Source organism: Heliangelus exortis, chromosome 1 (assembly GCF_036169615.1).
Source record: "Heliangelus exortis chromosome 1, bHelExo1.hap1, whole genome shotgun sequence".
Classification (NCBI taxonomy): Eukaryota; Metazoa; Chordata; class Aves; order Apodiformes; family Trochilidae; genus Heliangelus; species Heliangelus exortis.
In genome coordinates, this window is record NC_092422.1 from 72,053,029 (window position 1) to 72,077,166 (window position 24,138).

The 24,138-nt window shown below is 38.7% G+C and overlaps 1 protein-coding gene across 5 annotated transcripts in view; it reads right to left on the reverse strand.

Moving 5' to 3' along the window:
- Nucleotides 1-24,138, reverse strand: part of MID1 (midline 1) — a 250,762-nt gene that overhangs the window by 30,849 nt on the left and 195,775 nt on the right. For all 5 annotated transcript variants that reach the window (XM_071748004.1, XM_071747994.1, XM_071748015.1 and 2 more), the window contains exons 3-4: nucleotides 16,111-16,206; nucleotides 463-570 (exon numbers count right to left, since the gene is read on the reverse strand). In XM_071748004.1, coding sequence (XP_071604105.1) covers nucleotides 463-570; nucleotides 16,111-16,206 — 204 coding nt within the window. The remainder of the gene's footprint in view (nucleotides 1-462; nucleotides 571-16,110; nucleotides 16,207-24,138) is intronic.

Here is a 24,138-nt window from a genome sequence, read left to right on the forward strand (position 1 = left end):
GGCGGACAATGAGAGAAACAATTTTTATGTGATGATATTTTCATAAATAATTAAAAAATCTAGACTAACATATTCATGTAGATAATTGCCAGCCATGACACCAAATGCTGTGACACTTTGTGCAAGTGAAAACTTCAAAGGAAACACTGTCAAACATATAACAGAGTAAAGGAATCATTAATTAGACATAATTTCATTATCATTTACTGATGGTGACACCATTTCTGTGGTTATCCTACAAAATCATAATCACATGTAGTAGTAGAAATGCCAAATGTACTGTTGAGGTCTAGCGTACTAATCTTGACATATTTAATTTCTCTTTACATGAAGCAGCAGTATGCAGGACTACATATGGACTTTTACAAAATTGTAATTTTGACCTTTTACTGAGGTCAAAAAGCAGTATGCACGAGGAAGCAGTGTTGACCTACTTGAGATCTAAAGAAGTAAAGTTTTTACCTTTCCTTCCTTGATTTTGGTTCCAATTATTTGTCGTCTTTGCTGGATTATTTCAATGAGCTGGTCACATTCCTCCATCAGTTTGGTTTCTTGGCGGGATGCATTTACCTACAAAGCAAATAATTTTGGTTAGCAAAACCTCTTTGGCAATTATCCTTTTTCTAATTTAAAATTTGTAATTTGCAGATTGTTTTGTTTGGCATTTTCTGCTCATTGTTCTGTATAATCTGTGTACTATTTTGTTTTCCCTGTCTTTGAGCCTGAGCTTCTTGTTTCCAGGGAGAACTACCTACAGATAGATACTCATCAGGTATTTATAATTCAAGTGAGAAAAGCCAGGTCTTGTGAGTACCGAGTGATGTCACTTATAGCACACATCAGAGAGAAATGAAGGCTCTTCAAGAGGTGTCTGACACATCACAGAGATTCAAGGCATATATAGGGCTGCACTGAATACACATAAGAGAAACATTGGATTGGTCTATAGGAGCATCTCTCCCTGCTGCTCATACCAACATCTGCTAGTAAAGCATCTTAGGGAGAAGTCCCAACATGAATATTTTCTCATCCTCCGGTCATTTGCAGAGTCTTCTTGACCCACACACAATTTCTATACCATTACTAACCCTCAGAAGAGCTCTCTTCTGTGGATTTATTTAGCCTCTCTCAACTCCTGCAAACTTTATGTATCCCTGCCATCCTACAGCAATGAGCACCAGAGATTAACTCACAGTCAAATGAACAAGTGCCTCCTTTAGAGGGTTCTGAAGTTGTTTCCTTCCAGCTGTATATAATGATCTCAAGTTCTACTGGAAAGGACAGTGAACTACTGAAACCTATCCACAAACACTGTGCTGTCTCTGCTTTTATATAACACAGTTTTGTTCTCTAGCAAGGCTCCATTTCTACATTGAAGAGTCTTCATCGTACTTCTACTAATTTTAAAGGGATTAATTTTTCTATTGTATAATGATCCAGCTTTTCCTTGTATGAAAGCCATGCCATGCCTTCAATCCTCTCTGTTTCCCTTCTCTGAAACTTTGCCAGGTCTATCATTTTGATGTGTACTAAATACTCATCGTGCAATCTATGGAGTCATACAGTAGTAGCATGATATATTCTCTGCTTCATCTTGGTTACTTTCATAATGATTCCTCATGTCTGACTTGAAGAATTCAACATTTGAACATATTATTTATTATTTTCAGTGTCCACATAGTGGTTCCTGAAAGTTTCAGATTTTTTCAGTTTCTGTTGAAAACTAAGAAAACTTAAACCAGAAAGGTTTTGGTTCTCAGCTGAAAATATTTTGTTTCTGGGAGAGACTGATTTTTTTCAATCAAAAGTCAGCATTCTGTATGATAAGAAAAATGTTCTTTTCCATCAGCAATGCATAGAACATATATGTATAGCTCACATGTATCCAGAAAGAGTCAGAGAAAAAGGCAAAAAATTCTATTCATATCTAGACTAAAGAAAATTTTAAAGCACTGATTGCAGAGCTGTGTTTCCATATGCACTTTCCTAAGAGGGTAGAGCAGATTTCAGCCCATGTCAATTGCTCCCAGAGCCACTTCACCTTTCCATTGGGCCAGTAAGAGCTAGTGGTGAACAGCAACAGGGAACAGTTCCAGATGAGAAGTAACTATATTTCCCCCCCTTGGTTATTTTTCAGTCTGATGAGCCCCTTGATCTGCTTTGGCCACTTTTTTTTTTTTTTTTTTTTTTTTTTTTTCCTTCCAGCAACGTGTTTAAACATGCATTTATCTGTAAGCATATTATGGAGCTCATTAAGATTAAGCAAATGCTTATATATCTAAATTTGGACCAGGTCCAATTTTACTAATAATCTTCTTATGTGAAATACATTGTGTTCTCAGGGCAAACAGGGGACTTGTTTATGAAGGCCTGCTTTCATTAAGGTTTCAGATTATCCTTCTCAAACCTTCATAAAATTAAAGTTTGATTGCATATTTTACAGGCTTTGTTATTAATAAAGGTATTAGGAGTATAATGAGAAAATCTATTTGTTTCTGGAAGGAGTCAGATGGTACTGAAAGTGCTGGTGAGCTCTGCAGGCAGTAGGTGAGGATGCAGAAAGTCCTTCCACTGCACGGCTCTAGGTGCCTATTTTTTTGCTCTGCCTGGCTTCCCACCATTCTCCATGAGGAGAGACACAAGACCACGGAGCAGCTCACCCAAAGCCTGTGGCAGTGTTGGTGTCTCTCCACTGACCCCTCAGGGAGCCTAAAAGAACCAGGCAATCAACACCATCCCACCTGTTCCCCCAGTTCTCATCACCCCATAACCCCCCTGCTGCATCACACCTCCCGTCAAGCATCGTGCCCTGGCATGGAACTCTGCAGAGCTGTGTCCAATGAGTCCTGCAGTGTGCAAGGCTCCCTTGTCCCAGCTCCAGTTTCATCTGTGGCTCGAAATTCCACCAGGAAACAGGGAATCCTAAATAGGCTCAGTTAGTGGCAACAAGTGAGTTCACTTTGCCCGTGGTCCTGCTGTATGGCTTCTGGGGTCTGCTCACACCAGAGCCAACTTTGGCATTTAATGACCTGTAATCCTACTTCACAGGATTTTTTAGTACCTTCAACTCAAAGGGTTACTTCTATCACCACTTACATCACAAATTGGCTCTGTCGAGCAGACCTTTAAGGTCCCTTCCAACCCAAACCATTCTATGGCTGTATTATCGAATTTATCTGTGGAGTAGCTGTCATGAAACATAGAGTAAAAGGAAGGTTAAGTCAACAATGTTTCATTTAATGCTCTGGTTGGTCTGAATAATAAAGTATTAATTAAATCATAACTTTAAAAAAACTAGACAAAGAAAAACAAAATGCTTGGAAAAAGCTTTTGGATTTCTTACATGCTGACTGCAGACTTCTCTTTTTCTTTGAATTCTGAAAAGTTAATTTTTTTATAAACTTCATCTGAAGACATTTCTGACTTTATAGCTTGCACAAGCTTATTAAAAGTCAAAAGAATATTCCAAAAGTATTTGATATGGCTGAGCTTTGCATGAAAAAAAAAAAAAAAAAAAAAAAAAAGCAATCATTTACTCTGAGTTTTTTTCTCAAGTTGAAATACTCCTTAATCAAATTTTCAGCCTACAAGGCCTGTGATTCAGTAATAACTTTATAATTGAGCACATGCCTAACTTTAAGTGCACCATATTAGCTGTGGCCCTAAAGGGGCTATTTGTGAGATTAGCATTGAGAATTATTTACTTGTATGTTTCTGAGGAGTCATATGTCAGGCTAAAGAGCCACAGGCATGGAACAGGGTTCTGCTGTACAGGTGCTACAGAAAAAAAAAAAAAAAAGTCTCTTCCTTCTGCTTGAGTCTTTTGATGAACAGCAACCTTGACAATAACTTCCAGCTGGGGCTGGCCAAGGAATGCGAGTTCTGTCTAGTGAAAATATTTGAGGTTTTATGTTCTACATTTTTCCACATTAAAACAAGCCCTCTTTCCAAGGAGTTCATTAAAAGAGACTGAGAGCTGCATTAGAAAAGTCTGGAGACCGTGTTGCTCGCTTTGGTTGTGGGAGGCTCTGAATTATGCACAGAGCAGACTTATATCTGAGCTTCTTCTATCACAGATGAATGTTGACTCCTTAACCCGAGATATCTATTATCTGAGAGTTTATGCTTGACTTGAGGACACCTTTCTTTAGAAAATTTCACTGACATCAATACATCTAATATTAGCATCAGCAAATTCCTTAGAAATCTGTATCCAGAACTACTATGAACCTAATGCTTTGTGTTCTGTTTGTATAAACTTCTCTTCCATGACACAAAACAGATTTAAAAATGACTAGGAGGTTTTATTATGAATTTGTAAAACTAATAACATTTCTATTGCAAACAAACCAACAAGGATTGATTCTAGTCCTGCTGCTTTTGTGGGGAATTTATTCCTATTGCTGTAATATCTGATGACCTCACTTTACTTAAAAAAAAAAATAAATTTCAGGGTTCTTTCCAGTTTTTCCAGACAGATGGATAGGGTCTGCTGGCCTTTGCCTCAGTGAGTGGGTGTAGAAAAAAACCAGAAAATGGAGGTTCTTCAGATGTCTGACGGGGAGCTGGAAACAACAAACCTTCCCAACCCAAAGGGAAGAGGAGGCCAGCTGTTCCCATCTCCAAAAGCTGAGAACTGCTTTGGAAAGCGTTCTGCTCTCTGCAAAGGCTTCCTTGGCTTTCATCTTCAGAGACCTGAGCTAAATTGCATCTTAGGTCATAAGAAAATGAATGTGGTGGTTTCATAGTCCCCAGCAGATGTTTGGGAAATCACAGAACTACAGCACAGCTAGAGGTTCAGGGTTAGAGGGGAGCTTCTCTGGTTAATTCAAAGGCAAAAAGACCCACATTCATACCCATGAAAACTTCCCCATCTAATTTACTGGAATTGAAGGGGGTTTTAGTGTCTCAGGAGAATTTTCCTTGCAGGGGCAAAACTCTTCCTTTGGGATTCTTTATGGGTGAGGAGGCAATTTGGTCCACAAATAGAAATGCGCATGTGCTCTACCAGCAAATAATCCCTACATGACAAACAAAATTAGACACCCTAACTTAGAGGTAGTCTGCTTTTTTAAAACCACACTGTATGGAATAAGTTCACCAAAACCAGAGTAATTTTTATTCACTAGTGCTTCACTGGTTATACAAAGTAGAAGAAAGTAGGTTGCAGAAAGAGTCTGATTTGGAAAGTGAGGTATGCATTTCAGTTTCAGATTTACTATTTAAAAATTACCTCAGTGCCTGAAAAAATTTCTTTACACTTGGAGCCATACAGATAAATAAGAGGTACCAGTTTTTTGGTTTTTTTTTTAATGGGTTTGAGCTGGTGATTGTAGAATCACTATATACTCACAAGTAAACAAAAAGATCAGAAAAGCAAATTGAAATTTTTCCACTTAACAACTGTAACACTGTTGTAATGTATTTCGTTCCAGATTTTGATCTGGAATTACAGCAAAACCAGAAATTAAGAAAAAAGTAATGTGGTGACATATAAAAGCTGATACCTATTTATTCTGTGAAAACTATCTTCATTGTCATGTAAATATGGAGCATGCTTTCTGGCATTAGAAACTCTAGATGAATTAAAGGATTATACTAATCTAAAGAGAGAGGCCTATCTATTTCTTAATGGCTCTGTGTAAAGTGTATACCATTTCTTCAAAGAGAAACAATACATTGAAGTCATATTTTAACATCATCCATGTATCATTTATTTATTCAATATAAATACAAAGGATACTGATTAATGTGCATTTCTGAAAACATTTATTCCCTTTCATTTTATAGATGGCTAGAATGAATGAGAGTCATGGATTCAAACTTCTTTCATTTTTTATCCCTGCCTAATATTATGGGTTATTCAACTCAGCCATCTATAGAGCAAACCCAACTCTTGCAATAAAGCTTTTTCAGACTTTATCTAATCTAAACGTAAAACTGATTTTATCAATTATGACAAACTGTGCCTTTGGAAAGATTAATCAGCTTGCCAGCTGAACGGATCATCTACAACTCCTTTATTCTGAATTGGCACAAGAGAAAAAGGAGTGGTCATCTCCCATTTCAAATGTGCCAGAGGCTTTGTTTTTGTTTGCATTCCACATCTATCTCTAACCAGGAGACCTGTGTTTAGAGGCAGTCTCAGAGCAGGTTAAACAAAGGTCAGTGCAAAAAATACAGCAACTTACTCTGGCTACCTAGGAATTCTGTGAATGAAGAACTGATTGGGCCAAGATAACTAAACCACTTTAGGTCAAGCTGATAAGACTATCTGTCCCAATCTTGACTAAAAGTAAACCTTTTTAGAAGTCTTAAATACTGGTGTTACTCCTTAAAATTTTGCTTTAAAATTTTTGTCCCACTGTGCTTTGAAGTAGATTGCTGAGAAACCAAGCGGCAAGATACCTCCCAGTCCTCCAGTGACATTTACAATCCAGTCACAAAATAAAACAGAACAAACCCAGAAGTTCCATGGAAAACAAACAAATTGTTTTTTTAAGATTTCCATTAAAAACTTTTTTAAAAATCGTAAACTCAGATGATTTGGAAACTTCTCATAAAGAGCTGCTCCAGAGGCACTCATGCTGACAGCTGTAAAGTCCATGGACTACGCTTTCTTCAGTGAACACAACAGAACACAAAGGCAGCATCATTTTGGAACTAGAGCTGACATTTCCCAGGGTCAGAAAGCACACTGGAAAGAAAAAATTCACAGAGAGACAAACCACAGTTTCATAACTGGGTTAAACTGCTCTGGGATCATACTGAGAAAAAGGAAAAAGGTATTCCTCATTTTCCATCCATATGAAAAGCTGGTGTGGCCACCCAGGCTGAGCTCACCTGACTGATGTGGATGTTGCATGAACATGAGGGAAGAGGTAAAGAAAACAGTGGGGAGGGAAGTGGGATGACTTTTGGCAGCAATGAGGTTTAGGATTAGATTAAACTGTGAAACTAACCTCTAAGAAGGAGGTGTTTTTTTTCAAGATGCAGTAAAAGGGACATATTAGTTCTTCATTTTCAGTCATTATTTTTATCATCCTTTATATTAGTCTTTTTTTTTATCTTAAAAATGAACACATATTTTGAATTATATTGACTTATTTGTTTTGTTTTTCCTCCTGACATTAAGCCTTTGTTTCATGTTGAGCAAAGTATTCCCCTTGCTGTGTTTCATTTTGGGTAGAAAACCAAAAACGATTAAATGACTGCAGAAGTTCAAAGGACTGATAAAGTTGAAGCCAATGCCCTCATTGGCTTAAGTTCAGTACTTGAAACTCTCATACAGGATCCAGAATCTTTAGCTCTGTGGAGGACCAATGCCTTTGGTCTCCTTGCTGCTTTAATTGCTGTTCAGCTATTTATGTGAGGCAGAAAAAGGAGGAACTCAAAACCATTTTGTTCACATAAAGGTAAATATCTCAAAGACAGAAGGTTCCAAACCCATGATTTTGGCTGACATTATATTCTCTGATGTTAGGCAACAAAGTATTACCTTCTGCATTAGTTAATTTTGATTTATATGCAATCCATGATGCCTGTTATCATACTTTATTGTGTATTGCGTTCAGTTCTGGAACCCTCTCTACAAGAAAGGACATTGAGTCACTGGAGTGAATCCAGAGAAGACCAACCAAGCTGGTGAAGGGTCCAGATAACAAGATCTCTGAGGAGCAGCTGAAGGAACTTGGATTGTCTAGTTTAGAGGAGGCTGAGGGGAGGCCTTATCACTATCTACAACTACCTGAAAGGAGGCTGTGGGGACCTGGGGGTTGGTTCTCCCAAGCGAATAATGATAGGACTGGAGAAAATGGCCTGAAGTTGTACCAGGGAAGATTTGATGAGATATTAGGGACATTTCTCCACTGAAAGCAGTCAGGCACTGGAATGGGCTTGCCCAGGTAGGTGGTGGAGTCACCATCCTCTAAGGCATTCAAAAACCGAGTAGTCGTGGCACTTCAGGACATGGTCCAGTGGGCATGGTGGGTTTTGTTTTGTCTTGTTTTATTTTTTTGTTTTCTCCTGTATGGACATTCAGACTCAGTGATCTTAGAAGTCTTTTCCAGCTGTGGGCATTCTGTGGTAAACTCCAGTTTCCAGAAGTCACAGAACAGGTGCACTAATGTATTCCATCATGTGCCTAATCTGTACATAAAATGTATGTATGAGTGCTGTAATTGTATACATATATAAAGGGCAAATTATCTATTTAATTAGCAATTTGTGAAAGCAATAGTCAATAATAAATAATTCTTTATGCAAATAGTATTTGACTGCTAGGCTAGGGCCTACTGGTTATGCAACTTAGGACATCATTGAATGAATATTCCATATTACCATAATCCATGCAGCATGTTTTGTCAGTTTGTCTTTTCTCTAATTCTATATAAAATTAAGACTCACCCAGGACTAAAGCTTACCTGAGATTTTAATTGAATGAAATACACTTCTATGAGAGTGAAATTAAACATAGAACTCAAGTAATTAGAAATCAAAAGTAGATCATGCCATGTATTTAACCTAGATATTGTTAATAGAGAACATGCCTCTTGTACCCTCCCTTGTTAGAAACTGTCTTAGGAAGCAAATGCTTTAAACTCCTCATTGGGGTTTTATGCACAACTTGAAGTTTGCTAATGATTCTCTTATTGAGAGTAAGAACTTCCAGTTTCCTTCAAATCATATTTTCCTGTCTGTTTCCCAACTAAAAAAAAGTCAGGTTCTTCTAGCACTTAATGAAGCAAATAAATTTAGCTGCTGAACAACCATCTTACTAGAAATGGAAAATACTAGAGCGGAGGAAAGAGCAAATTTCAGTGGAGCTATTTTCCAGGTTATCTGCCCCACATATTTCACAGTGATGGTAAATGCTTATTTAACTCATTGCCCCTTTACTACTATCTAAACAAACACCCAGCAAAGTAGATTGCTTATTCCAAATGACTAGTAGTCACCTATGTATGACTATGAAGGCCATTCCCTGCACTCCAGACACCAGGATTTACATACAGATTTTCCACATAATTTTTCCATAATTCTATCTTCTTGTGTTTCTTGGGTTTTGATTGAAATGCTCCCAAATCTCAAGATGGAATCAGAACCATGAAACTTACCGAAAACAGAGTACTTATGTTTTTTATTGTCACAAAGACTCTTTATTGTTTGAGTATCCTCAGGGAATCACACTACCAGTCAAGTTTTGATTTAGCTGTCCCTCAAGAAACAGAAATGCTAGATGTATCTTATACCAACATTGATTAAAACATTTTGTTGTAAAATTTGAAGAAGCTATCCCAGAGCTGAAGTCATAACAGGAACTTGATTCTTTGTTATCTATAATTTTCCAGTTTGCCTCTTTTCTTTTTGATCAGTCACACAAAACCAGGTATCAGAAGGATTTTCCAGGTGCTACCATCTTTATTTTTATATTGTCATATTATATTATATTGGGTTTTTTTTCCAGGTGATTGTATAACAGGGCTAAAAAACCACTGTTTTACACACACAAAAACAATTTTTTACTGGGAATGTTATGCTGAGATTTAGCCAGCAGCAGATCTTTAGAAGTGAGCTGGAAACTGAGCATTTCCATTACCAACAGAATGTGAAGGATGCAGCAGTTCAAGGGTTACACAGTTAGAAGAAAATTCCTTTCCTTCTTTATACAACCAAAAATGATTTTGCAGCAGTGTCCAGAATTTGCTTCCTATGACGTTTGGGTGAATTGAAAACAAAACAAAACAAACAGAGAGACTGAGATACAGATGTTATAAAGCTGTCTACAAGCAAAACCTATTTCCTTTCCCCTCCCCCCTAGATAATTGCTCCTATTTTTCCTCCAGCTGAGTTCAGATTATGTTTCTGCCTAACAGATGAGAGAAGCTTCATGCTATTGACTACATAACAGACGTTTAATCATGTATTTCCTCAAAGAAATGAGAAAAAAGTCCAGAAACAAAACTCCAATTGCTTGGGAGAAAAGTAACAGGCTCATGCACAGATTTGTGCCTTATGCCAATTAACGCCATGATCTGAAACAGATTTGCAGAAGCCTCACATATTCACGACAGCAATGTGCCTTGGAAACTATGACAAAGAAGCAAATTTGCTGTGACACAAAACTTTGTCAGCCAGCCAAACCTGTGACACTAAAACCAAGGGGAGAACCTAAGCCCTTAGAGCATTAAATCCTTCCTTGATTCAACTGAGAAGCAGCTAAATCCAGAGCTGCACACAGCTGGCAAAGTCACAGCTCATCAGAGAAGGATGCAGCCCCATATCCTGGCAGGTGGAGAGTGAGGAGGGGAGGGTGGCAATGCTGCAGGGTGGGGGAGGCTTGGCACAGGCTACTCCAGTGTCTCCAGAGTACTGATGGCTTTCCAGCACACAGCAGGAGGCAGGGAGACCTGGAAAAAGGTTGGTACCACCATGGGGATGCTACCACTCAAGGGATTAATCTATATTGCCATATCCTAGGCCTGTCAACCCCAGTTTTACAACACTGTCTTTGGAAGGTGTGTCTACAAACAGTCACACAAGCAATGTGTGTAGCATGCGTATTACAAGCAAGTTACTGATGCCTTGTTTCACCCAGTGGGACTGGATCCAGCTAGAACCTCTTCTCCCACAGATGAAGTAGAGGTCTTATACCCAGACTGATATAAATAATTACATTACTTTCTTTTCCCCCTCCAACATGCTCCCCTTATCATAGCTCCAGAGCTAAGTAGATGCTCTCCTGACATTCATGGATGTTTTTATGGACTTTTAAGGGCCACTGGATGATTTAGCCACATACTATGGGGATCCCTCTTTGGGTGAATGCTCACAGAATTTAAAGATAAAATTATTCAGGCTGTTGTTTTTTTTTTATTTGAAAAACAATTTCTGCAGATACTATGAGATGCATGAAAGATGTGAGCTAGGGCTCCAAATAAACACATATCAGATTAGTAGCCATTTGTATTCAATTTTCTCAGTTTGTGGAGAAAACTGAATTTTATCATATGAATCAGTTTTTCATTCAATGCAGCCCTGGGAAGCTGTCCCTGGGAAGGCAGCCACAGCCACCCTTCCTAAACAGAGTTTAGGGGAGCAGAGCTGGATCACCAGGGACAGCCCAGGCAACTGCTCCAGGCAAGGGGTGCTCTGCCAGAAAGCAGCCTGCCATGAGGTTGTAGACCTGTCATTGTCACCAAAGAAGGAAGACAAAACTTTCCTGATTAACAGCCTTGGTTTCTGCAAAACCACAAAATGACAGATGGGATTACAGAGGAAAGGAGAGTGGAAATATGGGAAGATGAGTGTCAAATGAAAAAAATGTTAGGGGTATGTCTGAAATATGAGTAAAACTAATATGCCAGGGTACTCCTAATGAAATGGAAAGATTTGGGAGAGAAAGAAATGTTACAGTCTTAAGCATTGAATTGTCAGGGTGTAGTTTTCTTTGAGAAAATTAGATTTTTTTTTAAGTGTTACTCTAAACTAGCACAGCCTCTGATTTCATACTAGGCATGATAACAGATATTCAGGTATTAAAATTCTTCATATTATAAAATGCTTAATAATATCTGCTGTACTTAGAGCAGTAAAAAAATGTAAGTTTGGTTTTATTTACTCCCACAAGCTTTCCTACCAATATGCCCGGAACTATCCACAAGAATGCAAGACTGAAAGTTGACTTCTGGAGTCCCTAAGATCAGGACCCCCATCAGGATAAATCTTGCCATAAGTTGATAAGCTCTATCTAAAAATAGGCAAGATTTATGCTTCTGTTGCTGTGACAAAAGGCAGCCTCAGATCCCCTCTCTGCAGTGGCTGGAAGGCTTCCAGATATTGAACAACCCAACCAGCCCTCTCCTGCTCATGGGAGTGAAAAGGGAAGATAAATCTTCTTCAGAAGGGAATAAACATTAGTTTAAAAAACAGAGGAGAGACTGGGATTAGGCCTTTGCTATTGCTGAAGTTATAATTGCCTGATGTGAAGGATGTATGGGTGGGTAATTAATATGCAGTGAAGGCAGTTGCTGGGAAGCCATTAACAGCTCCTTCATTGATGAGAAACAGTGGCTCTGGGACAACATTTGGTTTGGCTGGTGAGGATTCATTTATTCCAAATCATGAAGTCTGTTTGTTGTTCATTTGCAGAAACATCAGCTTCTGCTCCATATCGAAAGCCAATGAAGACATTCTTTTTTCATTTTTCATGTAATATTGAATTTTTTGGTTTATGACATGACAAAGGCTTTAAGAATTGCTACTGTTTATTTCTACAATTGAATGTTATTAACAATTTTTTTTAATTCTATATACCTCTTAGTAAAAACTCAGTAACATCAACAAAAGGAATAATAATTTCCTCTCCTTCCTTGTTTTTCAAAGTTCAAATTATGTGTGAAACCCAAAGCTTCTTTCTTCTTTTTTTTTTTCCTAACTGCTTTTAAACTCTTCAAAATCTAAATAGACACTGAGTTAACATTATCGAGTGTTTTAAAATTAGGTAAGGAAAATCAAAGTGTGTAACAGAAGGTTGTTAAGTGTACTGTTTCTGGTTTTACACATTTATAAATTGCATACAATATATTTTTCTTCATTACCTGTAATATATTGCATCAAAAATTGAAAAACATTTCCAATGCAACTAACCACCTGCTCAGATTCAACCTTTGAGTGAGCTTATAGGGCAACAATAATACAGTAATTGAAACCTTATTCTAATATTTTGTAATCTTAAATTTGTAACATTAATATTACAACCAATATACTGTCTCCTTTATTCAGTTCCCTGATTTGGGCTGAATTTCTGTCACAAAGAAGCACAAAGAAAGAGAGCATATGGACTTTTAAAAAAAGATTTCAAGCCACAGCTTCTCTAACACTGGAAATACTCACATATCTGAAGATTTCATCGAGCTCTGAGAGACAGAGATAGCTTTAAAGTTTACTTCCACACCCCCATTTGCCTGATTTCCAGTGCGGCCTAGGTCCAGGGTTTTGACTCAAGCTCATTTCTTAATATTTAGCTAATTTAAATGCTAATTAGACTAATTTGATGAATAAAACGTGGCAGGAATTCATTACCAACTTTTCTGCTATTGCTTTATGTCTACAGAGAAATTTTCTAAAGCAGGACTCCAGAGAGAGTAGCGCATCTGTTACCAGTTGAATAAGATGGATTTTTTTTGTAATAGTAAACCTTGGAGTTGTAATACATTGTGGAATTGCAGAGGAAGATGGAGAAGCAATTTTAAATGTTCCAGATCTAGCCCATCTTGGATATAGGCCATTAATGAAGAAGAGGCCTTATCCTGTCCTGGGTCATAGAATCATAGAATTGGCTGGGTTGGAAGGGACCTCAGAGATCATCAAGTCCAACCCTTGATCCACTACCACTGCAGTTACCAGACCATGGCACTGAGTGCCACATCCAGTCTCTTTTTAAATATCTCCAGGGACAGAGAATCCACTACTCCACTGGGCAGCCCATTCCAATGTCTGATCACCCTCTCAGTAAAGAAATTCTTTCTAATGTCCAACCTAAACCTCCCCTGGCACAACTTGAGACCGTGCCCTCTTGTCTTGCTGAGAGTTGCCTGGGAAAAGAGACCAACCCCCCCCTGGCTACAACCTCCTTTCAGGGAGTTGTAGAGAGTGATGAGGTCTCCTCTGAGCCTCCTCTTCTCCAGGCTGAACACCCCCAGCTCCCTCAGCCTCACCTCATAGGATCTATGCTCGAGTCCCTTCACCAGCCTGGTTGCCCTCCTTTGGACCTGCTCCAGGACCTTGATATCCTCCCTAAACTGAGGGGCCCAGAACTGGACACAGTACTCGAGGTGTGGCCTCACCAGGGCTGAGTACAGGGGCAGAATCCCTTCCCTGGACCTGCTGGCCACGCTGTTCCTGATACAGGCCAGGATGCCATTGGCCTTCTTGGCTACCTGGGTCCATCTACTTCATGGGTTTTGCTCTGAGGAAGAAAATATGCCTTGTCTCTGTCTCTCATTACCTACTGCAGTTGTTCCAGCTGATACTGCAGTTGTTCTGCCTGACGTTATTGCTGCCCTTTACAAAGATCTCAAACATTCACCTCAAATCTGACACTGTGGACAGACTTCCATGGTTTTGTTGAAACTCATGAAGTCAGTGAGGCTCCATAGAGGGGGAGCAGGTAGAGGAATGCATGAGATGATCTCTTTGGAAGACCAGTCTTGGTGTTTGTTGCTGTTGTTGCTTGGGTTTGGCTTTAGTTTGGTTTGGGTTTCGTTGCTTTGGGGGCTTTGGGGTGGATTTTATTTTGGTTTCCCTTTTTTTCTGCGCCCCGTGCAGTCAGTGAGGCCCTGAAACAAATCCAGATTTTCTAGATGTGACTTTGAATCTGTTCACAAGAAATGCTGCTCCTGAGCTTAATGAGGGGACAACTTCAGTCTGAAAAAGACGCCAAAGAATCCCACAGATAATTTCCATGTGACTTTCTTGTAAAGAAAAAGAGGTTTCTCTAGAATGACAGTGCCTGTCTGCAGGGCCAGCAGGTGGTTACGTTACAGCAAAGTATGTCACAGCTAACTTTCTCTTAAATTATATCTTTTTTTCAGAAGCTTTTGGTTAAGTCTGCCTTGCTCACTCAAATTCTCCAGGGCTATTCCCTAGATAGCACTGATGAAGAAACCTGGCTTCCTTTCACAGATATAGGCAACTGTACTCAAAGAGGAATACCTGCTCTACACAACACTATCATTATTTAACATTGTCTGTCTGCTAGGAACACAGAGTGAACCCTCCTCTGAATAAAGGAGGCTGCTGCAGGAACTGCAATGCAGTCAGAAGTGAAATTGTCCCATGCAGAAGCCTGTCAACAAAGAGCATTGTGATGTAAATGGAAACTCAACCATTTTTCAGACAGAAAGTAAGTTTTCCCTGTCAATCTGGCTAATAATTAGCTGTTCAACTGAAAATACCTTTTCTCTGTGATTGATATCTGAAGGTTGTTTCACTCTAAATCAGCAGTATTTATGCTGTACCAGCTTTTCTGATTCCAACCTATTAACTTTCCCATGACACCTTAAACCAAATTTAGAACTTATACAAAAACTGATAGCTCTGCAAATGCTGAACTTGATGCATCTCAGTGAGTCCAGTTTATCTGTCAACAAGCATGTGTGTCTCATGATACTGAGCTTTTCCTACTTTTCCAGTGTTTCTCAGCCACAATTTACCCGGAAGGGAGGTGAAAATGTTTTCTCTCTGGTGTGTCACCTGGGACTCATGGCTCAGACTGACTATGAGTAAACCACTGGTTTGATGACATGGGGATGTTTGTATAATATTTACTGAAAGAAACATAAACTCATGTTGCCTTCTACAAGTTTTGTATGACCTGAATTTACTATATGGAACAGAAAAGGTCATACAGAATGACAGCAAAAAAAAATATAAGTTTTGCTAGAAAAGAGTCTATTTTAGACTCTGATCTCCTCCTTTGTCAGCTTCCATGGATGAATTAGTCTGTGATTATTTTGTATGTAGAGCAGTAGCCCCCCTGGGGCCATCTAAAAAATCCCCCAGATTTGGGGGGAAATATGGATTCAGGTCCATCTGTGCTCAATTTTTTTGTGATACTCAAAGCTGAATACATAACTGAGACAAGTCAAAGGCCTGTAAGCATCTCCCTTCTTCTGAAAACAGATACATTTCATGGATGACTTTTGAGTCCACATATGTATTTAGATACTTTGATGAAAAAACCCAACCAAACAATGGCTAATAGAAACCTAAGTATCATTTTAGATCTAGGCATTACTATTTCTTTGCCTCAGTTTCCCATCTGTAAATATTACTCTGTCTCACAAAGGACCCCAAAATACAAACATGTTACAGATAGTGAGTGATGTACTCAAGTTTGGCAGTGATGGGGACCATGAAAACACATCATAATTAAAAGGGGACAGGTAGGAATGTAAAGGTCACCAGTATTGAGAATAACATTTATCAGTGGAAAAGCTCCAAATCAGTTTACCACTCTTTGGTTTGTTTGTTTAAACGTTTGTTCCTGAATACTAGAAGTGAATATAATTAAGTTTACAAGTATTTCAAATGGAGGTCAATACTCACTTCTACATGTTGACAGGTCTGAATGAGTTTTGCCAAAAGAGTTTCCAGTTCAGTATTCCTCTTAATAAGGTTGGTGAGGTTACTCTCCAAATTTTGCTGTCAAAAAGAGAAAAGTACACATTAGTATTTTGAAGAAATTAATGTTTAGGTGAACTGTTGGAAAATCGATATACCTTACTGAATTTTGTAATTACATGGGCATCAACATAAGACTTTCATTTTTATGTGCTCCATTACATGTTTTGTCTATGCTTCAAATATGGTAAGATAGGAGAGCAGAAAAGTTTAAGATGAGTAAATTCTAGAAAACAGTTTTTAAGGAGCTACTAAAAACTAGATTAAGCAATTAATCTTAATTGGGTCAAAAGAAAGGAGTAAGGCAGAGGTAAAAACATTTCACGAAAAAACCCAGGGTTATTTTGTCTGAGAACACTTTTTGAGTTCTTATTTCCTGCTCTCAGTCTAATATCTGAATTCAAAAGAATGCTGCTAACTCAAGTGTCCAAGCATGTGACCCTTTGGGACTATACTTGTAAGGACACAGTAGATGAGTCAGCACTTTCTTCTTGGGATTCACGGTGCTGGGGGAACTGATCTAATTGATTAAATTCTCCAGTGTAGTAGTTACATTTTTTACTAAACAATTCTGAAGAAAACCATTCTTTCTACACATTAGAATGAAATACCTATCCACAGACTGTGCCTTCACTAAGTGTTTGTGAGGCAGACCTTGTGGCTTGTGTCTATCAGCTACTTTGGCCTGTGATAAATATCTGCAGCTGTGGGAGCCAGGGGTGCTTCCCAGCTTCCAGCTCTGAGGACATATCCTGGCCACTGTACAGCAATTGCATGTGACATTGAAATCTAGAGACAAATGTTTCAGCCTCCCTTTCTCCCTCCAAATACTTTCATATGAAGTAAATCCAAGTGCATGAGGAGGAGGAGGTCTTTGATGGCTGTGACCTACTCCCTGGTCTAGCTGCCTGAGGACCAGGAACCCTGCGGTGCACCATGGAACTACCAACTCCTTGCTTTTTACTATACATCCCATTATAGTTGCTGCTTCACATGAAATTCCATCTTCTGGGAGTACATGGCCATAAAGAAGTCCTTGGTTTTACATGAAATGCAAGGTTTCCACAGAGATAAAAAAGCCCTTTACATTATAACTTAAATGCATAATAAGAAAAAGAAGTAAACCATTAAAAAGGGTCCTGACCTTAAACAGTCATTTAGTTCAGTGACTTGAGGGACATATATTGCATTTGGAAAATCCTAGGGACTGCTGCCATGACAAGCTGGTCCTCATAGTTATTCATCTATGTAAATGTGTGGAACTACTCCCTTGCTTAGTGTTCCTGACAGTTCCTGCCTTTTAACTGTACCTTGTCCTCTGAGCATCTCAGAAGTACTGAGCAAAAATACCAGAACCAAGCCCTGTGCTTCTCTCCTTGTAAGGGCTCTAGTGCCTCTGCAGAGCTCTTATTAATATAATCCCTCCTCATCTTTTATTAATGAGCTTCACACTCTTAGTTCCCTCCTCAATTTATCTGTTACATCACTTAATTCCCTTCAGTTAGGGTTAACTCACCTGATGTTTCTCATCCTTTTTTTCCTCCTCCACCCTTAACCACCTTAATGCATTCAATTAATCCATACATATGTGTGTGTGCTTTCTGGTGCTGTTACTCCTGTGGCATACTCTTTCCAAACACTTCCTTGCCCTCCCTTTATGGTGTCCACAGTCTCCTCACTCCTTCCCATATATGGCTACAAACAAAGTATTTCTCTGTTGAGCCCTACATATTTTGGCATTTACCAGCAACACCAGGGGAGCATTCAGTGCTGTTTCATTAAAGACAGCACGGGATTTTGATGGCTTCACATATATAACCCTTCTGAGAAGTGCAATGGGTATCTCAAGTACATAATTTTGGCATTTTCTCCTTAGCACAACCATACATATGCTGTATCACAAGCTCTGGCTGCAAAAATACTTTCTACGCTGCATTTATTTTATAGCCCATTAAAACGAAGAGTAAAAAGAATGAGCATTCTTTATTGAACAGTTTGAGCTATATCTTGTATTTCCATAAGATGTACTGTGAACAACCACTTAATTGCCAAGACATGTTTGCTGTGCTGTTAGATATCCCTTTGTAGAGCTGAGACTATATACAGAGTCAAAATACTTAGTTACCAGATCAGATAACAGTTTGTTCAAGGGGCCCAAATGTGCAAATACTCTCAAATATATATTTATATACCTTCTTACCACCCATATATTAATTTTGTACATGTTCTAATATTTTATACTGAAAGATTTTAAAGGACAAACCCAATTCTTGATTGAGATTGCCTAATTTCAAATATACTACGAGGCCCAAATAAATGCTAACAGTTGGAACCTACATGAAGACATATAAAGAAGGGAACCATACATGAAGAAAAATGTTCTTAAAGCTATTATGGAATACTTCAAGGATTTAAAATAACCTGGAAACCGTCTCCAATTAAGGCCATTAATATGTGAAGAGCAAGTGGTCTTCTCTGAAACAGAAATTTATTTACTTATGGATTATATATATAGATTATTACATCCAGGATATTTTCAAATATTTAATGTAGAACAGAATTATAGAATAAGTTGTATATCCAGTGAATATAAATGTAAACCCATATATATTATAATGGTTTCACACAGGTCTCTTGATGTCCTCTGCATTTCCCAAGGGAAAAAAGGGAGAATAACTATTAGTCAAGTGAGTTGCCTAACAAAAAATTAGAGTTAAGGCATTCCTGAAGTTAAGGCATTCCACATTGAACTGTGTCGCTTTCAAACTGGGAAGCCTTGAGTTTTGATTCCTTGCAGTGTGGTTGCAAGAGATCAGGGTCTTTTTAAGTCAAGAAGGATGAGAATTTTGAAAAACATCCGTTTATATGAATGCTTTACTAAATAGGAAGAACCAGGCAGCGGCTTTCTGAAACTGATGTCAATCTTTCCATTTTCACTAGGGCATGTACTGAAGGGAAGCTCTTAAAACTGGCCAAACCTGGAAGTTTTAAAGGTCATAAGACTTGACTAATTATTGCAGTATGTTTACCCAGATTTTCTCTTGGCCATATTTTGCTCCAGTTCTTTTCCCAGTTCCCTTCCCATACAGATCATGGGACTGGTTTCATTACCTCATAATAGCATCTACCAGAAGTGGAGTCCAAGCCCTGCAGATTTTCTTTAATCTGGGGGGAGCCAGAAAGGTCCTGAAAGACTACATTTCAGAAGTACTTTAATTTGAAGACCTTACAAAGTGCTGTATACTCATTTCACATCCACACCTGAAAATTCCCAGGTTCTGTAAAACTTCAACCTCAGTTTTGGACCTCTGGCCACATTAAAGAATTGATCCAGTGCTGCAGACCAAAATTCCTGCTATAGTGAATTTTAGCCAGGTTTTAAGTCTGGAGAAATTTGCTCTTGCATTATGATGAGTGGCAGAATAAGCTTATTCAAAATATCTTCCTTCATCCAGTGTAATCTTCTACTGCCATTCTTAGGTGAACTGAATTGCAACTGTATTTTAAAAAATGTTTTAGATAAATCATAATTGCTTAAACACTTTCAGCTGCCTTCCCTTCTCTTCTTTTCATCACTGTCAATTTTGTCATTGTCTCTCTACTAAAGACTGATCTTAGAAATGCAGGAGTTGGTTTTAAAAGAAGGACAATAGATTCTGTGCGTTTGCTCTGTGAAGAGGCTTCATGCATGCTAACTCAGTGGATGCAAACTGCTCATGAAAACCAAAAGCCAGGCTGAATGCTTCCTGACTTATCAATGCAAACTGAGCCCAAGATCTCGACATTCCATGCGTGCTTTGCAACTGTTTTTACAATACCCAGTATAAAGAGAAAAGAATGCTTACTGTCCATTTAGCATGGCCTGACAACTACACAACATAAATATTCCTATGATCTTGGAAGAAATCCAAGTAGATGGAATCCCAGACATGTAATTGAAAAGGACAGTTGAGGGTGATGTTTTATTTTGACTCTGCATGCCGAAAAAATGATATGATCCAGAGACTGGACTGGAATCTGCAGTTGAAAAACGTAATAGTAAAAATTAGAGGAAAGCAACTCAGGACTGGATGCCTTCTGTAAGCTGCTGTCTAGTTCCCAGTGAAGCCATGATCTTGTTGCAGTAAAGATTGCGTGAGGCTTGTGCCCCGATTGAAGTGGGAGGTCAGACTAGATGATCATAATGGTCTCTTCTGGCCTTTAAATCTATCAGTCTATGAAAACCAAATGTGAACCCATGCCCTTTACCAAATTAACAGTCTCACGCAAAGCATTGCTTGTCTAAAATAAGAAGGTAGCACAAACATAGTCCTAAGCTACTATATGGGTTGAAAATGCTGTCAAAATAAATTAATGTCAGCTTCTTAAGAAGCAAAATGCTGACTTGTGTGCTCCTGCCTTACAACAAAGCAAAGCAAACAGTGACATCCCAGCCATCTTCTTTTCAGAGGCATTTTCCTCATTCATAAAAAATATTTATTCCAAGGGCCAGAAGATAAAACACACAGCTATCAGCTACCATGAGGTTTTAAATTCCATTTTAAGTAAAGCCACTGTGTTTTTCTCATGAAAAATAATTCTTTTGCCTGCCATTGTTAAGTATAAGTACACATTTGTATTTTCCACTCAGTGCTCACTGGAAGGTTTTGAAAACAAATCCACTGAAACTGTCACCTGCTAAGATGAACTGACTGAGGGACAGTCATTCATAACACCAGCCTTGCTCACATATACATAAAATTCATCATGATCAAAGCCCTCTGACAGAAAATATTGACAGCAGTTTGCATTTCCTTTGCTCCTGGTGCAGAACTGACCAGGGTAAGGCATATTTTGAGGCTACCTCCTGGTTTAAAAAATAAAAAAACATGGGAGAGCCTTCAGGGCTTATAAGAACTGTGTACAGGGAAATTAGGTTAAGGAATTATATAGCTTTCATGAGAACCACAGCCACCCTCCCAACATCTCAAATGGTCAAACTGAAACTGTGGTTATGTATTTTCAGATTTGGTTGGTTAAACATGTAACCCTAAGCTGCACAGCTACACTGCAGTAAAATAGAGATGAGGAACGAAACACCACAAAGCAGAAGTGTGATTGTACCTGAACTTACTCAAGCTTAGCAGGGCAACCAGGGTGGTGCTGACATGGTAGATCAGTCTTTAGTATATGCAGGCTGGATGGAGATCATAAATGTATATCCTATTGCTAAAAAAGTCTATGCAACCACATTTTTCCTGAAACTGCTTTTCTTGCTAATTCAAGTAAGTTATGTTTGCATCTGCTCCAGCTACGTTTCCCCCTCGTCGTGGTGACACAGCCTATGAACTGGGCCTGTTGCCTCCAGGACTTGTGTCTAATCTTTTAGAAAAGTTGCCAATCAATTCCAGAAGAACTGCCAGAATATCAAGCGTGGTCGTAAGCCAGGTTTGGGGTGTATGAGAGTTTAATGTTTCCTTTGGTGTTCTTTATTCAAATGGGTATGCCAGGTACACATGGAAAAACTTAAGCCAATTTTTATTCTGTGTTCTTGGTCTGAAACAGATGACTACCCTTCCATAGGATACACATGCTTGACCCTGCATTTCTCCAGCCAGAAAATGGTAACATTTGCGGTTAATAAGAGTGATTGACCTCAAGTCTCAGATGTGCAGAGCTTGAGAACTGCACTCTCTATTTCTGTGTGAGAAGAAATAACAGCTCTGATGTTGAGACACTCCTGGGAACTAAGATTTTACCTCAAGTGATTACAGTGTATCACAAGGACAGACCCATGAGATACAGCACTGTTAATTAATTGTTCAGGACTATTTCTACTAAAAGGGCAATAAAAAAAGCTGCATTTGAAGCAACAATGACTTAAATGGCATTAACTAAGTTGGGCCTTTTTCCATATTTAATAGGAATGCCGCTTTTTAATCAACCCTTACTTAAAAAGTAGCACTGTGAAAATTAAAGGAAATCCAAGCATTGCATGTTCTTGACCATACAAAATCTCTAATTATGCATAGGACAATATTCTAGGGAAAACCTACAATTGTGTTCCCTGCAAAGCCATGCCCTCAAATATACCATGGCTCCTTGCCACTTGCAGCCCTGGCTCTTCTCTTTGGTTTAATTACTACCTTGGTTTGCCTTGGGAGTGGTTTTGCTGCCTTGCTCTTTAGCCTTCCTTCACTGCTGCTTCCCCCTTCCTCAGAGCATAAGAAAAATATCAGCTCTGAGGCCACCGTGGAAAAAGGACAGGACAAGAGCCGTATGATGTACACTACAGAGAAGTTTTCCTTTGATGTGCAATATATAAACTTAAAAAACATTCTGCCTGTAGCAAGGCCCATGATTACCATGCACAGCAGACAATGGAACTAACACTGCTTAGTTGTTTTCATAATCATAATATGAAATGGACAATAAAAAGTGAAAAGAAAATAACATTATCTTTTAAATAGAGAAAACAGTTTGATTTCTGAGGTTTTTCAAACATGTTTTAAGAACTAAGTTCCAATATAGACAGTAACAAAACTGAATATATAGGGCAAGTATTTTTTTTTCTGAGATTCCCATTCCAATTAGACTATCAGAACATATCCAAATGTTGACTTGGCTGGGATCTGGGGGCTTGGCTCAGCCCTATTTCTAATGAGGCATTAATCAAAGGACCAGAATAATAAATAGGAATCAAGGATCAAGAAAGTCTAGATTAAGCATTTTGAGTAAATTAAAAAGCAAAACCAGTCTTGGACTTATAAATGACTCAGTAAAGGTTTGCAAAGCTGTAGATATATCTGAAGTCCCAATATATTCAATTTATTTATTTTTATTTTTCTGCAGTAGTCAGACCGGAAGCTGAAGTGTTAAAAGAGCACAATAAATACCAGACACCCTGCATTTAAAGCATGTCATTAAAAACTTATTTTGGAGAGCTAGAGGGTTTGTAAGCTCATTCTTTTCCCTAGGGGCTAATCCACTGCAATAGAGGGGGTTAAGGAGAACTTGAACTGTTGCACAGCTGTCCTGCAGCATTCTGGCTGCATCCACTTCCAGCCTCCCAGGACATGGAACATACTTGAAACCAGGACTTCAATAAGCACTCCTGCTCATGAGATGCTTAATCTAATCCTTTGCAAGTGAGATCTGGGAAGTACTCATTCCAAAAACTGAAGTTCTGAGGTTTGCACATAACTAATGACAGACATTTATATGAAGAGAAAGCAAAAAGCTCATCTAAAGAACCACAATTTATGCAGTGTTATTAAAGTCTTGGCTTCTACAGATGTCTGCCTAACATTTCTGAAAGTTTGCATTTTATTTAAGAGGTCGTATCATGGAAAAGAATCTGTTTCTAATCAGTCAGTAGATATTACTGCATTTTGCGGTTGAAAAATTTCATCTTATCTAACCACGTCTGTAGAAAAAGCCATTCAATATAATGCAAAACTGGCAGGTTAGAAAGGATGGTTATATAGGCAAGGATTATAGAAGGTCAACGAGGTGCTTTGGTCCATGTTAGGCAGCAGACCAGTGGAGCTGTTGCAAACCTAATTCAGCTCTTTCTGCTGGCTTGTAACAAAGCTGCCACTTGAGGCAGCTGCACCCATCTGCATTGATTTTTCTCAGCATGGCAAACAGTACTTTGAAGGATTGACCTCCTGAGGATATTACTTGTCCATCCAGAGAATGAAGCTGACACTCCATCTCCTGGAACAGCTGGGAGGACTGGGACACCCAAGGTACACAAGAGCTTTGCCTGTAACTGGTGCGGCATCTTGCAGTTGGGCTAAACTGCAGGAATTTATCCAAGAAACGGGAGTGTCTCTGTGCAGTTCATCTATAGTGAGAGAACAGGTGTGTCTGTGAGCACAATAGATTCCTAGCTGCTACTCTGGCAGCATTTTAGGAGTCATCAGTAAGCCCAAGTGAAGCAAGTTAAAGTACAGCAGGTACTGTCCAACC